Source organism: Anopheles merus, chromosome 2R (genome assembly GCF_017562075.2).
Source record: "Anopheles merus strain MAF chromosome 2R, AmerM5.1, whole genome shotgun sequence".
Classification (NCBI taxonomy): Eukaryota; Metazoa; Arthropoda; class Insecta; order Diptera; family Culicidae; genus Anopheles; species Anopheles merus.
The window spans coordinates 45,827,444-45,845,254 of record NC_054082.1 but is presented as its reverse complement, the minus strand read 5'-3'; the positions used below and the strand labels follow the sequence as shown (position 1 = coordinate 45,845,254).

General features: G+C 45.7%; 1 protein-coding gene across 11 annotated transcripts in view; it reads left to right on the top strand.

Moving 5' to 3' along the window:
• Nucleotides 1-17,811, top strand: part of LOC121603709 (polypyrimidine tract-binding protein 1) — a 265,540-nt gene that overhangs the window by 134,675 nt on the left and 113,054 nt on the right. For 3 of the 11 annotated variants that reach the window (XR_006006698.1, XM_041932841.1, XM_041932839.1), the window contains exons 1-3: nucleotides 4,481-4,657; nucleotides 5,397-8,171; nucleotides 10,047-10,889. The exons of 3 other annotated variants lie outside the window; for them this stretch is intronic. Coding sequence is in view for 7 of the 8 variants with exons in the window: in XM_041932841.1 (XP_041788775.1) it covers nucleotides 8,025-8,171; nucleotides 10,047-10,889 (990 nt within the window). In the remaining variant the exon portion in view is untranslated. Of the gene's footprint in view, nucleotides 1-4,479; nucleotides 4,658-5,396; nucleotides 8,172-10,046; nucleotides 10,890-10,923; nucleotides 11,421-17,811 lie in introns of those variants that run through there. 5 more of the 11 variants (XM_041932842.1, XM_041932843.1, XM_041932840.1 and 2 more) reach the window with 5 other exon arrangements.

Below are 17,811 nucleotides of genomic sequence, written 5' to 3'. Positions count from 1 at the left end.
CTGCGCTGGACATGTGTGTGTGTGTGTTTTATAAGCGGTTCTTAGAAAAAGGGCACATGTTCCATAGGTTTGGGCTGAAAATCTGCCTTGAGAAACGGCTAAATGGCTAATGGAAAATGCATAACTGCCATCCTGTTTCTTTTTTTTTTTTTTGACGCCACCCATGCGGATCTATCAGGGGGCTTAGCGTACAGTGTTGCGCTTTATAGCGCCAGTGCGGAGGTAAGCAGAGAGGTACCTGCCCAGTGCCTAAGTGCCTCAGATAGGATATAAGATGCGTATCCATTTTGCGAGTGTGCCTTTTTGGACGTAGAGATTTTTACCTGGCTACATAATCCGTCGCTCGTGTGTGTGAGAGAGAGAGAGAGCGAGAGAGAGGGGAGGGAAAATCAGAGCTTTCCTAAAGCTGTGTGGAACGGGGAGTCAAAGCAAGCACGCAGAGACGCGATGCCTTTCGTGTACCCATCAACACAATGAGATCAGCTGAAAGGGTGTTGAGTTTTTTTTATTTGGACTAAAACGTTGTTGCTGTTTCGATGTAGGAATAAGCGTAGTCAGCATATAAAGGGTTGCGCATTATTGTTAAGCGCGTGTAGCGTGTAGTGTGTGATGGATGATGAGTGAAACGAAAGTAGTTTTTACGGCTTTTCTAATGGTCTAATATTGCATGGAAATGGAAATTTTCAGAGGCGTAGGAAATGTGTAGGTGTGTGTCCAGTTCGCGGAGAATGCATCCAATGGGACCTATATTAGTTCGTAAGAATGAATTGATGTTTCAATTTCATACGTTTATTCTGTATTTTGTTTTGAATAAGGAGGATAATTTAATACTAATTATGAGCTTTATCTTTTGAAAAATATGATTAATTTTAGTTCAAAGTCTGGTTAGTTATCCAGAATAAGGTATAAAAGAAAAGTAAAGCAATTTTCAGATTGAAAAAAATCAATGTTTTTATTTATTTATTATTGATTGTCCTCGTGTTTTACCAGCAGTATGATTTTATCATCAATGAAAGTGCATATACATACAGGTCTACAGGAAAAAGCATGGTTTCTTATTTTTCTACTTCGTTTTTTTATATGTGTGTATTATATAGATGTTCTTAATTTCGCTAAACAACAAAAACAAATACTTTTATCACATTTTATCGTACTTTGATTATCGGCACCTAATCTACGATTAACAGTTTCGTGTTTGATTCATATTGATTAAAATACCTCGATTGCACTTCTTTATTGCAAGAAAATACACAACTTTTATGTTTTAATTAATCGAAGCTCTTATTGCATTGAAATGAGCAAATTTAAAGACCAAAGTTAACCCGTCGGTTTTGGAGCGCGCTGTTGCTATATTTCATTTGTGCTACACTGTTTTGGGTTTAATTTGTAAATGACACTTCCATATTTAAGCACAGGTTTTGGCCTTAATGCTACTCAGAAATACGATCTTAACAGTCAACTTTATTATATTTATGTAATATTGTTTTAATCTAACGTATATTTCCACCCGAGCCACGGTTAGGCACTCGTCTCCATTGTCGTCGTACAAATCACCGGGCGCCCGCAATAGAATCCCGAGTATCGTCAGCACGTCAAAGGTAGAAGGAGAAGTGTACTGTGGAAAACTAACCATCCACTTGCTGCATCACTGATGGTTGTATACGCGATTCGTTGCTCGAGTCGCGTCCTGGGGAAATCCTGCCATAAAAGGGGAAGATTTCGTATCACAGAAAGCAACAAGCTACGGTTCGTTTGCTTGTTGCTGCGTTCGGACTCGCTTGTTGCTACGTTCCGATTCGCTTGTTGCTTCAAGCTCGATGCTTTTGCACGGAAAAGCTCACCCTGTTGCTGACTAGCCGCATCAACCTGTTGTTGTGCAACTTGTCACACCGAACGGTGAGCTTTTTTCATGTGGAAAGCGTTTAATTTTTCCCCTCCAAACGGGAAAAGCTTTCACACGATCCCTCTCAATGACAGCCGGACTGATAAGCAACATTTCCCCGCTCCCCCTCAGTAGAAATTGACGAAGGGGCTTGTAAATGATGACGATGATGAAGCTAGCTAGCTGTCCTTTTTCACGAACAGCAGAGCCACGAGCGATGGTCGTTTATCTATCCGGAATGTAGAATGTGGTCGTGAATTTTCCTGGCGGTCGTGTCGGATTCGTAGGTTTCGTTTAGTTCGCGCGTTATTCGGTGCGGAATGCTGCGAACGACGTTGCTGGATATTACATGAGCGAACGTTCGGCTTTCACGAAAGCACACAGGTGTATGCTCTACAAGTGTTTGTAACTGTATTGATTCGTGTGTTGTTTTTTCGCAATGAACTTTGTAAATTTTCACCTGTATAGCAAGGCGCCCATGTTTTTTCCGAAATAATTTAAGGTGAGTGTCGATGAAGGCATGGGTTACCTGCTGAAGAATCATCACGACGGTTCTGTGGAGAGCTCAATTATTATGAAATCGATTATTTTAGTTCTTATTTAATAGGTTTATGTAGAATATTATTTTAAAAATCATACTTAATTTCTTATTTTTATTAAAATATGATTTTTCCTCTTTTTGAAGATTACTTTCAACATCTCAACATCTTCAACATCAACATCTTAGATTCACAAAAACCCATCAATTATATTCCCTGGAAAACAATTATATTCCAGAATGATTCTACATAACTTTTGATACACTGTCGTATGTAAATTTTGTTATGTTATGTTATGTATTGTAATTGTAATTGTAATGTATCAGTAATAATTGGTTTCATGAATGAGTACATCATGATAGAAAACATAAATAAAGCGGCAAATAATATCCAAACTATCTAGATAAAAAATAGCAGAATCAATCGCGGAAATGAATAAGGAAACCATTAAGTTAGAAATTATATAAATTCATTTCTGCCCAATTTCTGTTTCTATTCAAACAAGTTAGTTGACTTACAACGTATCGTGAAAACAAAACAATCCAACCTACCAGATCATTCGCGATCGACGGAAGCTCGAAGCATCTCGATACAATTATCTATTTGTTTCCGGTCGATCTTTTGCATCGCTCTTGGCGGTCACTTATTTCACTCATTATGCCTGGCGGAGCTTGATCGGTTTAACGTTGATGTTACTCTTGCTGTCTACTCTATCTGCAACAGCACAGGTTTTCCCTCGGGTGAGTTCCCTTTCTATGCCGGGATAACTCTTGTTCCGTGCTTTTTTATTGTAAGCACGTTGATGTACTTTTGCGCAATCTATCTTGTTCCCTCGCATACACTCGCACTCAAATAGGCCCTGTCGTTTTCTCTGTCTCGCTCTCTGTTACCACGATGAACGTTCCTTCTGCTCGGGTACATAACATGTATTATTGATGCACAGGAAAAGCGCACACCCGAGTCGCCATTCCCCCCCCCCCGCCAAACTGATCCCTCAAAAACCACCCCAAAAAGAGAGCGAGAGCGATTCACCCTCTTCTGCCCTGTGCGAAGAACCATCATTTGTGCTCGCTCATCCGAAGAGTTCTCGTTCTGAAGGAATTTTCTTGCCAAGAAGGCCTTCACCGATTCGGCGCACTGTGTTCCGTACCCACCGCCGAGCGTTCTCGCCCATCCGGCCCGGTGTGTAAGGCTTTTCCTGCACCCTCCCCGAGCGTCCCGGTGAGGATGGTGCCGCCGTGGAAGCTGAATCACGTTCGAGAAAACGAATTGAGATGTGTTCTTATTGCTGCAACGTCGTCTTGCTCGCGCACGCTCGCGCGCCTCCGTATGGGTGGACGTATGGGCCAGTTCTCCCATGCCTGTTTCCGGGTGTCCCAGCACACCCTCCCACGGACCCCGTGCGCTGTAAACACCCTATCTCCGGTATAGTAATTGAGTGTTGCGTGTATGCGTCGGTTCGTTGGTTTTGTCTCGCTTTGGCTTGAGCAAAACGCGCCACTCCGGCCAGGATGGGGAACAAAGAGCAACAGCTTCACTCAGCGTGGTGGTGGCGACTATCTCCAACAACAGAGGAGCATCATCATCATCATCATCATCATCATCATCATCATCATCATCATCATCATCATCATCATCATCATCATCATCATCATCATCATCATCATCATCATCATCATCATCACTGCCATCATCATCATCATCACTACCATCATCGTCATGAAGATCATCAGCGCGCATTACCTTGACGGTGGTGGAGAAGGAGTGAACGAAAGAGCGCACACACCGGGTTTGTCGGTTCGGGGATTGCAGACACTCACTCGGGACGCGCACTCCACGCTGTGTGTGTTTTCCTTCGGCGCGTGTTCGGTCGTGCACCCCCTAGCACCCTGCCCCCGCGCCCCGTACATGTAGTCGGCCGACGATGACGGCCACGACGACGACGACGACGGCCGGTGGTTTTGTGCTGAGCATTCGGTTCGGGTCCGGGTTCCGCCGTGTTCGGTCGGGCTTCGCGCTCCCAGTACATATCTTTTATGTATTTATGTTGGTTGCGTTTGCACCGTTTTGTTATTACCTTCGAAAAACCAGTCGATTTTGTTTCAGTCTTCATACAGTCTTCGCTTTAACCCGTTCCAATCTATCCGCCGCTCTCATAGTTATCAGTATACAACAACAACAACAACAACAACAGCAACAACTACAATAACAACTTAATATTAATAACTTTACAAAAGTTTGTAGCGTTATAATCACTTGCGTAATCTGTGTTGTTACCCGCGGCCAGCAATCAGCAGTGTACTTGAACGCTCTCGGACAGGTTGAAAACGTTTTTTTTTGTAAAAAAAAAACAAAAACACAAGAATGTTTAAAAGCCTATTTTGGTATGACCAAGAAGCACGCAGACAGTCATAATTGCGAGCCTTCGCCAGTGTAGAGGCGTATATTCTCCGTTGATATCGTAATATCAACAAGTTAGACGACATTTTAAAACATTAAACTTTTCTTGAACGATCGTGACATTTTTGTTACGAATTTATCTGAAGGAGATACGAAAGTGAAGGATCATATGGTGTGTGTGGCTATTGTATCATTAGTGTTGTTGTCTTTGATTGCTGTTAAAAATTTGGAGCGATCGAATCATGAATTCGTTCAGACAGGTTGCCTCCTTCATAGAAGATCACATTCCAGCCACACTGTGGTGTGTGTGCGGGTGGGTGAAAAAACTCGGAAAGCAATGAACGATCGTTCAAGAACTACGATTGCTGGCTGCTGTGTATTTGTGTTGTTGTTTGTTTAGTTTTTCTTCAAAGGCAAAAGTTGTTCTTTTTTCGATCATTCACGATCGTATGAAGCAACTTTTGTTTCCTTCAGCTCTTCCCTCGGTCTACTTCCTTCTAACTAACTATCTTTATCTTTCTCTTTTCTCCGTCTTCTTCTTCTTCCGCTTCGGTGTTCCGCGTGCGCGTTTCCAGCATTCTTTCAAGTGGGTTGAGTGCGTACAGTTTTTCTTCCGTGCGTCGTGTGTGAAGGTGTGTGCATGGGCCTAAAGTGTCGTGCGCGTCCCTAAGTGCATCCGTGTTTACCACGCGCTCGGTTATCTTTGTGTGTGTGTCTGTTGTTTCCCCTCCCTCGTGTGCCAAATCTTCTGCCTGCCCGGTCGAAGGAGAGCGTAGCGTGCACTCTACAGTACGGGGAGAGTTTTCCGTTGTTTCGATTTTCACGTCGCTTCCCTTTTCCGTAAGTTACAAGTGCCCTCTCAACTACGCACCATTTTTTTTGTTTGTTCGTGCGTGCGTGCGTGTGTGTGCTGTAAAGCAAATAACCGCAAAAGACACCGGACAGTCTCGCCGTTTGCGCCGCGTTGAGCGATTGACGAGTGTGAGTGTGTGTGAGGCGCAGTGTGTGCACGGCGTTGGTAGTGGTACGGCTAGCATACCCAGCACGGGAAGGGGCCAGGAAAACGCCGCTCCGTGGGGAAGAGTCAACGCGTCGAACGCGTCGTAGGGCAGCGGCACAGACCCATCAACGTGTGTACGACGACGCCCTTGCGCGGTGTGTCCATTTTCACCACTACGCTTCCCCCTACCAACGCTTTCCACTACTGTCCCAATCCTTCATCCTCCAGTCCCAAGCAAAGCCCCCAGACACGCTTACCTTGGTCCCGTCACCCACCTTGGTCCAGCAAACCAGCAAACAAAACAAATAAAAAAAAAAATTATACAAAAACTCGCGCGCGCCACGTACACGCGCGCGGCAGTGGCTGTTGTGGTTGTGGGGTGAACTACACATTGGCAATACGCACAAGGGCAAAGGGTATAAAAATTCCCTGTGCAAACAGTTCGTATGACCGCCGTCTCCCCTGTCACAGGTTGAATGAGATTTTAGCCTGAAAATCCGCACCGCTGCCGCTACTACCGATCGCGCCCGATAAATCATTTTGCCATAGCAGCATCTAGTGGTACCACAAAAGGGGTCGCAAAGGATCGTTTTAAGCTCGGGAAAGGTTTTTGATTGCACAAGAAAACCAAAAAGAATAAATCATCTTTGCCCATACCCGCGTTTGAGCGAATGATTCTTTCCGGCGATCGCTGATTGATCGCTCGTTTCTTTCGGACTTTGGCGACTAGCAGGGCGCGCGTTCGGTGTGCAATTTACACACACACACGTCAGGGAAGCAGCACATAGCCCGAAGCAAGGCAGAAGCAAAAGAAAAGATAGAAAAGAGCCGTGGTGATATTTTCAACTGCAAATCATTCTCGCATTCTTTCCCTTTGCACACACCATTCATAGTGTGAGTGTGTGTCGATAGTGATTTTATTCTCATCTTCTCTGTTGTTGTTGATAGGAAAAAAACCAAAGGGGGTTGAATAGGGGTAGAAGCGCGTGAACGAAACGGGTTTGAAGGTAAAAAACGGCTATCCAAGAAGAATGAATAGAACTCTCTAATGAGCAGCAGCAGCAGCAGCAACACGCTGAGACTCGAAGCAGCTAACCAAAGCAACTAGCAAAAGGGAGAAGAAGGAAAAAGAGGGTAAAGAAACATATCAAGGAAAAGCGATCAAGGAGGGAAACTAAGCTGAGAAAATAGCCAAAAGCTTCAAACAGAACGGGACTGGCGTGGTGGTGGTACCGAGATTCTTAGCTTTTTAATGTGATGAGCTGCTGCTGAATGGTTACTTTTTTGTATACGTATTGAGGAAGTGTATGCATGCGTGTATGTGTGATAGCGTGTGGCTGTGTGTGAGAGAAAGAGCAACAAACCAAAAAAAATAAAGCCAGAAAGGGTGCGCAAGGTGCAAACACGAAACGTGCGAAGGGTGAGATCGTAGCAACTAAACCAGAACTGATCCATTGCGCGCTCGTTGCGTGTGTCGCTGTCTCTCTGGCGTTCTGAATCGTCTGCCCATTTTCTCTCCCGTCTACGGAAGAAGCGTGATCAGCAGGGGTGGTGAGGATCGAAAGCATAGCATAGAGTCAAAATAAAAATTAAAGAAAATAAAAAAAGCGGAAGCGAGCAAACCTTGGGTCAGTTGTGTGTACGAAGGTACCACGGGCAACGAAGTGTGTAGAGTGAGAGGGATCGGATAAAGCAGCGGGAAAACCACGAAAGGTTGAAAGACAGGCCGCTTGAAAAAGGTTGACTCAGGTTGCGTGTTTTTCGTTCAGTCAGACAACGGTCATCCTCCTTGGTGCTCTCTCTGTCTTTCTCGTTCTCTGTCTCGGTATTTACTTCGCCGGCAAAGGGAGCGAAGATAGAGCAACATCTCACCGCGCAAGAACCTGTGCGGAGAGTGTGAAGAAGAACGCTTAAAGGCACGCTGACGCGGCATCAACAATACCCGCGGTTGCGACTCGCAGCGATCGAAGATCGTCGACCGTTGCCGAGCGTAACGTAGCAAAACCGGTTCCAGACATAATCAAAAATAATTACCAACCAATACCAAACCAGCTCGAGCACACAGCTCCTTCGCCTGGTCTCTCTTGGTGGCGTTCTTAAAGCAGGCGAGCAACAACCCTCTTCCCAGTTTTTTTTGAGGGCGTTTGTTGTGCGTACTTCAATCCCGTCTTGGAATCGCTTTTTCGATTGTCTGCGTGTGTGTATGTGCTATTGCATACACACCACACGCATACATTCCGGAGGTGGTGATCATCAGTGGTCGCGTCGATTTTGGTACGCGCGCCGTGGCTACCAGCTAGATCCATCCGCGGGAAGCGAAGGTGAACGGTGGGCGCACCACCGCACAACGGTGAGTTTGAACTCTTGCGCGGAAGTTGAAGATCGTCAGAAGACATCCCGCATCCACCGCAGACGGGTTCAGTTTACGGGCAAACGTTGCGTTTGAAGTGTGTGTGTTTCTTACGCCCTCTTTCGCCTGTGTAGTGCTGTTTGGTTTTTTGGAAGGAATTTTGATTCCTGCGCTGTCGCGTTTTAAGTGCATTTTTTGTGAAATCTACATCCTTGGAGGTGCATTTTCAAACCGTAACAGAAATTAAATAACCAAAAAGAGCCAACAGATACACCTTCTTGAAAGGTGAGTGTGTGTATGTATGCGCGCGTATAAGCTAGTGTGAGTGTGTATGTGCGAGAGCGTGTTTTGTATGACGTGTACATGTAGGTGTGTGTGAGTGTGCAGGAACGAAATTGATCAGTTAGAAAGGGCAGAACGAAGCGCAAGGGGTGTATGTGTGTGTGTGTGTATTCGTGTAGGACGACGTCACCCATCGTAAATACGCGTCAGGTGTGACGGGCAGGTGTGTGCTAGCAGAAATTCTAGAAAATAATTAGTCAAACAAAAGAAACAAAAAAAACACTTGTAATTGTATTTTAGGCTAAATGAAACCGTGTTGCAAGTTAGCGTGATAAGGTGAGGTAACACTCAGTTTTAGGATAAGACACAATCCAGACAAACATTCCGTGGAAATCAAACCACCACGGTGTTTTCGGGATCGACAATCAAAAGAAGCGCGTTTTGACAATCATCAAATATATCAAGGGCACTTTTGACGTACATGTCGGTACTCGAAACGGTGACAATCTTTGTAGGAAACTGTTCTCTGCTGTACAATCTTGGCCGTGCTAGCGTGTGAGAGATCAATCCTTCAAACCGTGCACAATCCAAACTTCTTGCAAAGGGGCACATCCGTCCTCTGCAGAGGAGTAGAGTTCCTTCTATTGGGACTGAGGATTTGTACTTTGTTGGGTGCTTGAGCACGCTGCGTGATACGGCCACTTTCTGACAATCACGGTCTATTTGGGACCGTACTGTTGTTCTGGGATCTCTGGACAATCTTATAGCCTGCACTGTAATTTCTACACCATTTTTCACTTTCTACTGAGCGCGGGGAGCTTTACTCCTCCCACTCACCCCAAAACTAGCTGCACTGTAGGCGGCCACTTAGTGCGTAAGGAAAAAAAAAACAAACAAACTATTTGCAGATCAATTATATAGGGCAATTTTTGGAGTGCAATTATTATAATCAGCCAAACGTGTGTTTAATAGCTTTAAGGGCCAATTTTAATTCGGCGTTGTGGGAGCGATACAAGTGGGTGTCGAGGTAGCGAATCATTACACAGGCTTATCTAGCTCACCAACGGGTTGTTTGGTGCGAGTGTGTGCGTGTGTGTGAGTGTGCAGAAAACAGACACGATTAGTCAAGCTCAAGCCAAACTGCTGCAGGGCCTCTGTGCCATAGAGATATATACATAGAAGAACGCTCGTGTGTGTTAGTGTGCGTGGTCCCTGTGTGTGTGTGTGTGTGTGTGTGTGTGTGTGTGTGTGTGTGTGTGTGTGTGTGTGTGTGTGTGTGTGTGTGTGTGCCAAAACCACCTCGCCCTCCCTCGAAAGACGAACGAGCGTTTCTCTCCCGTTCACCCGGTTGAGAATCCCGTTCCGCGGTAGAGGCGAAAAATTCACGTCTCCACCACGTATTTCCGGCCGAGTCCGATCTTTTGTCCCCCCTTTTTACAACCCTCGTCGTCGTCGTCGGCGGCGGCAGTAGCGGCAGCGGCAGCGGCCACCACCGCGCTCGTACCGCCACAACCGCAGCCACCGCTGCAACCACTAACACTCCCATCCATTGCGCTACATCATCCTCCTCATCCTTCCAACGCTCCAAACCAGAGCACACAGCTAGCAACAGCACCACCAGCAGCACCAGTGCCCGCGACCGCGTCCCTACTGTACCAGCAGCAGCAGCAGCAACAACCGAGTCCAGCAGTGAGTGCCAGTGCTCCCTCGGCAACCAACGTCACTGCACTGTACGCGGCCGGTTCCTCCACGATCCTGCACGTAGAGCTTGGTCGGGCCAGTACCGGCGAACTAGTGAGCGCGTTCGCGAACGGACTTTGCTGCAGTCAGCAGTTGTGCTACTGTGGACACTGCTACCAAGGGCAGGCCGTACCGCCACAGCAGCAGCAGGGTATCTTCCTATCGCCGGCGGCACCAGCGCTAACCACGCAGAGCTATCCCGCGATACTCGCGCAGGATCAGCAGCACCCCGTCGTCGTTGGACGGTACGCGGACATCTCCGGTCTCAACACGAACAGTAGCAGCAGCTGCAGCAGCAGTAGTACTACGGAGCTGCTGAATCACTCGTCCTCCCCGACGTCGTCCGGTGAGATCGGCTACTATACGACTGGCGGTACCGCCACCAGCACCACGTCCACACCGTACCATCACGCGTATCCGGCTCCGCAGCTGTTGAGCCACCATCCCCATCATCCCCACCATCCTCATCCACATCATCTGCCGGCGCATCATCCGCATCCGCTGCTAGTTCAGCAACCGTTCCAGCAACTCGCTCATCAGCAGCAACAGTTGCAACTCTACCACCACTACCACCTTCACCAGCAGCAGCAGCAGCACCAGTTTCAGCAGCAACTTCAGCAGTACTTCGACAGCAGCCACAGCAGTCTCAGCAACAGCAGCGGGAGCAGCATCGTCAGCAGCAAGACACTAAGCATGGTAAGCATGAAACTCGACACACTGCACCCGATGGTGAACGCGTCACCGTCCTCCGCCATGTCCGTCTTTCTGCCGGATGGCATGACGGCAGCTACACCGACAGCACCACCGCCACCGCCGCCACCATCGTCGGTCTATCTCTATGCCAATGGGAAGATTGTCCAGTGTGTCGACGGCATCGAAGAGGACGAGGAGAGCTACTGGAGCACGGACATTGCCGAGCTTCCGGTGCTGGTTGCCCCGCTGCTGCCATACCGTCGCGAGCTGGTGGATGAGCCCCTTCCGACACTACTACCACCACCACCATCATCGTCATCCTACCCTGCTGGCACCTGTGCCGGTCCACTATTTTCTGTCTATCTTAGTCCCATTACACCCACTACTTCTACTACCGCTATCTCCACCACTATCACTGCAAGCGATGCGACCGGATCCACCGGAGGTCCGGAGGTTCTCGCGCGCGGTGGACACTATTGCACCAATTCCCGCACCATCATCACCACCACCGCTAACACGGCTCATCCCGCTAAGGTACAGCATTGCAACCAGTTTTGTCGTTGCTTCTTTCACAGTCCTGTTTTTCATTTCGTCAACTCTCCCTCTTTCCCCAACCAGCACTCCGTGCATTTTGTCCGCCAACAGGTCTATCTGTGCTCAATTTACTCTTGTATGTTTGTCCAGCTCGTGCTCCAGTGGATTGATGTTTGCTTTGTTGGCGTTGTTACTTATAATTTAATATAAATTTCACAAGACTGACTTGTTGTTAAAAACATCGGAAGTTTTATCTCGATCTGATCGTTGTATATGAGTTGTTCGGTTGATTTTTTTTTATAACGTAACCAAACAACACATGCGATCTTGTCTAGAATATTCTACTTTGTGTCGTATCTTAAGTCATTAGACATCAAATATATCTCTTATCTTCTGCTTGTGAACTTATACTTTAAACATCCAAAGCTCATACCTCAATTCTTACTTTCAAATAATGTCAAGGCTTTACTCATGGTAATTTTTTCATCGTTCCTCTTTAAAAAAAACTTCCTTCTCTTCGGAAAATCTCAATTGATGAATGCTCCTGCAGCATGCCAAAAATGGTTTGATAACACAATGGATTGCATATGGAAAGCTCTACGATGCCTTGTTAAACTTCTGGCACCGCATCAAATGGTCATTCATTGTTATTTTCCAGTACGTTAGCAAGGATTTCCAACCAACACTCGGCTGCTCTCGGAGTATGAAGTTGTAAATTAATTACGATTGGTTTTAGAATCGAGGTTAACTCTGCCTCTCTCTCTTGCTGTGTTTGTGTGGTGCTGTTGATCTCGAGTTCCGGTTTCGACGGTAGTTCGCCGGGAAGTAACAGTACAGTAGCAGCAGTAGCAGCTTCCCTTGAAACAAGACAGGAGCAGCAGTTGCAGCGGAATACGAGCGCACACATACAATTGGTCGATCAATTTATAACCGGGCAAACCACAATGCCGCTACCGAGTAATCTCTCCATCCTTGGCAATAAAGGGGGGTCCACGTGTGCGCTACTGTCGTTTCCCGTTTGCTGGCTGGTGTGTGAGCAGCCGTGCTGTGGTGGAACCGTTCAATGGTTGTTTATTTATCTCGAGATAATTTGTACCGTCGGAGTCCTTATGAATTGCTAATCAGTTGATTAATTATTTCCCAATCAGGGCAATTTGTACACAGCGGGCTGGATTTAAATGGCAGCATCTGGCGATGTCGGTGATGGTGATGGTGGTGATACTAGTGGTCTTTTGGTCGGGATGGAAAGAGAGCAAATGGTAACGGCCCGGAAGGAATGGTATGTTGATGGTCCGCTGGGAATTACAAGAACCGGCCAATTCCTGCCAAAAGATCGATTGTATAATGGATGTTTGTCAATAATGGAATGATGTGGTTTGGGAGCAAGGAAAAGCTAGCTGCCAGCGGTTTTGTGAAGCAGCGAACGCATGAAGCATGTTAAACCCTAATCGTACTGATAATATGTACTTGACACGTAAGGATAATTATGTGGTAAACAAAGTGTCAATGGGGGTCAATATAATACATTATTTTTTAAATCATAAGGTGTAATTGAAAACTCATCGTAATAGTGAATGTATAGGGTAATGTCTGGCAGTCTGCCTGCTCTCATGGTTGAAAGGTCTGAAGTTACCTCTAACAACTTCAACCCCCGTTTCACGGTGGTCGGCTGTTTCCCCGACAAATGGTCTTGACTACTGCGTCACAAACAAATCCATTCAACACGGTAACACGTGAAGAGAAAAACCTCTAACTTGCTAACGCAAATATTGATCAACTATGTTTGAAATTGAAACGATACAGAAATGTAATGTGTTGATTAGAAAATTTAAAGAGATTAGCATTTCAGGAATAATCTATTTCATTGAGTGAGTGGAAAAAATAATTCGATTTGTATAGAGTTATAAATAATCCATTGTTTTCGTTATTTTAAATACACGTCTGTACTCTGCCCTCAGAGCCACGGATAAGCCTCTGTTTGGGTTGTGTTCCATGCGGCTTAGTAATGCTGCACGATTCACTACTCTTAAAATAATAAATCCAATGAGACTAAATGTTCTGTTGATTTATCTTTGGAGCGTCTTTGTTTATTTTTTGCATTGATGCCTAATGGATCATAAATTTGAACAAATAAATCCAACGAAATGATAGATTAATTCACGCCCTAAAACATCTATGACGCATGGATTAATTCGATACATAAACTTCACTTTCATTTGTGGTTGTTTTCCATACGTTCAAATTGCCACAAGCTGGATATTTTATTGTATTAAACAATTTTTCTTTCCACGGGAGGGGAAAAATACAAAACTCTTGGATGGTATGTGTTTTCACATTATAATCCTACACGAAATCCCTTTTCCAGAGCTAGTGCTGCCATGGTGAATGGTGTAATTGTTCTAAAGTAGTATAGATGAACATCAAAAGTCGTAAAATGAAATGTACGTCATATTTGCAGCCGTGCAAGTCTGATTGGATGTTTTAGTAGAACACTTAAATGCAAAACACATATTTACATGTTTTCCAAATAAGGAAATGGAATCGACAATATCCTCAGGAATTGTTTCCCATTTGAAATGGAATTGGCGATTGGAATTTCCTGGTTTTCCGGTACCAAACACGAAATCGTTTTGTGACGAACGCTGGTTGTCTGACTTTTTTTTTAGCAAACTACTATACACATTCCACACAAGATTACACCTCGGATCTGTTTATGTATTTTGTGGTTTTTGTGATGTTATGTGCACAAAATAGCTGTAATTTTAACGTAATGTGACGCCGTTCCACTTGATAAAAATTGTATCGGGGATGGACAAGCAATAGTTCAATTGTGAAGTGTTACTGACCGATAGATTGGTCTCGGAGCAAACCATTTGCAATTGCTTTTAATTAAAAATGATAAAAATTGCACTATTTATTAGCAAAATTCCAAACCTGCTTTTGCTATTCCACACTCGCACACACACACTTGCCTCTAGTCGCTATGGTGCTGGGGGCACCCTTTCCATCGGTGCCATTTCCTGTCGGGCGATTGCTACCAAAACCAGGAGAGGACGGTAGACACTGTGGGTAACCGGTGTGTGCGCGTTCGTTGAATGATGGGCCTCCTGTGGATTCGTGTACGACAAAGAACTATGCCAGTCCGGATCGGTTTGTTGCCAGTAGTGTTTACCGGCAGACACACACGCACACTCGTTCACCACCGACGGAATCGTTCCCAGGTGTTACGGGAAGCCAATTTCAGGAGGCTTTTCCGATATCAAATTAATTAAACCGAACGCAAGCCGTTCCACTGCCTAGGGCTTGACGGTATGTCTCCGGGTAGGTCATCGGGAAGGCAAAACCACCACCATCCAACCGAAAGTGGGTGGTGTGTGGTGGTGGGGGTGGCAACGGCCAGCGTTCGTGCGGTGTCGGTTTTGTAGATATTGTCCGAGGTTGCATTAAAGTAATTGCCTTTTTTCATGTGCGTAACGATTGTGGGGGTATTTTTGTGCATGTATTAAAATGCAGCTTGATGCGTTTTGGGTGTAGATAGGGATAAGGGTGCGTTGTCGAACCCCCATCATGATGAAGGCTAACCCAGAGCTATGCCGAAAATTATAGAGCTCATTGTACAAACCACGATCATTTCTGGGTCGAAATTTCAGCTTTGAAGCATCAGCTGCTAATCGAAGCATCTCGTTGAGATTTGGTTTAGCTTGTTCGTGTTTACTGCCGACGTACACTTTTAAAGGAAATTACCATGTCCATAGGCACATGAAAGGGAACTTCCATCTTGCGGCATCAATCTTGTAAATGCCTTCGTAATGAACAATATAAGTTTTAACATCATGTAACTTTACCTCTACGTGTACGGGTCGTATGGGATGCACTATTTGGGCGTCTTCAAATGTGAAAACCTCTCTCGCATGTTATGATCATGTCGTTGTTGGAGCCCGTTGTCCAGCGTTGAGTAACACATCCTCCTTCCACAAACCGCACCGATACGTGACGTCAACAAAATGCACTAATGTGGCTGAGAGGCCGCAATCCCAAAATCTTTTCAATTTCCCACCTTGTGATACATGTCAGAACAAGCTAAACCCTTGCCGTGTAGCACTCTCGTTCTAGGACTTTTAGGGAAATCAGGTTTTTGTGTACTTCCCATTCGGGTCGGTTAATTATCAAGAGTGAAGTAAAATATTTGGAAAAATCCATGCAAAGTGCTCCTATAAACCGTAACCACTGGGAGTGCGTGCGTGTGTGTGATGTTTTATTCACCTCTAGCCGGTCGGTTACTGGCCACAGTCTCACAACCTTTTTGTGATGACGGTAGATAGAACGTGTCCTCATCCGGTTAGAGCGTGTGCTAGCTGTTGGCTCCTGTCGCTCTTCCGTACCAATGTGTTGATGGGCTCCCGGGGTCATTTTAAGGTTTTATGTATCGCCCGGCTCGTGAACGGTAGTAGCAGGAGAAGCCCTAGCATCATCAGCGTGAAACAACCGAAAGGACAGGATGCCAGGCTTTAGGTGATTATATCACTCTCCTTGCCCTACTGCTGGTACACGGCGGCTGTTTTTAATGCAAGAAGAATTGTGTCTTGCGGTGGATGTCTGAGGTAAAAAGGGGCCTTTAACTACCCGGTGGCTATTTTCCGTTACGGGCACGTTTACGGGAAAAGCGTGCGCTCGTAAACACACACCGACCATCGCCAACCACATAGCAAAAACCAAAGGCTATGTAGCAGTGACAGGAGACTTGGGAAGCGAAATGGTCAGTAAAAGAGTAGCAGATTTTGCTTGGTTGTGGGGGGGGTAAAGCAAAAACTGATTGGGGGATGTGTGATAAAATCTTATGCCTCGTCATCAACCAGCTTGCCAGCCCGCAGGAATAACGGAGCCGAAGACAAACGAGGCTTCGGGTGCTTAAGCAAATATGAATGACAAATTATCTCAATCTTCCATAGGCAGATGAAGGATGCAGAGCAGCGCGCAATGTGGGGAGGCTGGTTGACATTTAACCATTTGAAAATGGTATACCGATATTGGACAGCATTCATGTGGTGCACTATTCATTATTCTCCTCTTTGGCTCACTGGCTGAGAGTTACATTACAACAGGAACGAACTATTCAATTTGCATTACAATGTAATGAAATTGTGATACGCAATCAATTCTGAAAAAATATTTTATTTTCGTTTCATTGTTGTTTGGGTTAGGAAAAAAGCGAGAGGGAGGAACTGACTGATCAGCCATGTTTATTGCGTTGAAGCTTATCATTACGAAGATATTAGCTTGTCTTAATTTGAATCTTCGTCAAATATACACTGATTACGTTAGGCAGCAATGCAACAAAGAGCACTAAATGCATTGTTGGATAATTCCTTGCATATTCCCGGGCACCATTGACAAAACGCCAGCTGTCACAGCGTACATCAATTTCGATTCATTTCAAGCCTCAAAAGCTGATGCAAATGGTTAAAATCGGCTTTAAACTCTCCTCCACCGCTGGCTACGTCCAGTTTATGTCCTGTCTGTAAGAGGGAGAGAGCGCATTCAGCATCTCCGCTTCTCCCTTATAGGAGTGTGTCATTATCGCTACCGCTAAGCTACCTCATCAGCTCGCCGCATCCTTGCATGCGGTCCTTTGCCGCGTGCATATTAATAATTGTTATGATGGATTTAACGCCTCCGATGTTTGGTTTGGTCCGCAATACACTGCTACTTTTACGCTGCGGGGCAGCAACAGCATCCTCTCCATCGCTCGGAACATGTGCATTTTCCCCATTGCCATTCCCTTTGCCACGCTGTTTTGGGTTGGAATTTCCGGCAAAGTTTATTTATAAAACACTCCATTCTGACACCGTCCGATGGCCGGGACACAGCAGTAGCAGCACACCTGTCTCGGTGGTGCAGTGCAAGGTGTTTTATCTGCTAATGAAAGTGAAGGGGATGGGGAGAGGCGGTGGTTTGGAATTTGTTACCTCTTGGAAACCCCCCTGCCCAAACGCACCGAACCGGGAGCCGGCCGCAACCAGCGCTGTGCGGTGACGGTGGTTGAGTAAAGCAAATAATTAATTAAATGAAATTTTAATCTTTTATAAAGTTAATTAAATTCCACCGACCAACATCGGCTTTTCGGTCGACGGCAAAAGCCCCGGATGCGTTATGATGGATACACCAGCGTGTGTTTGTGTGCATGCATGAGTAATGTGTGTCTCTTCGTTCGAGCATGCCGGATGTACCTGTACTCTGTTGCACGATGAATTCAGCAAACGGCGTGAATGCAACCGAATGCATCGATTGATGCGCTCTGCTGCGTGGCTGGGTTTTTGTTATAGGATGTCAGGTCCTTTCCGTTTCACATTATGAATAGTCATGTCGTGTTTTAGTATCGCCCTTGTCCTAC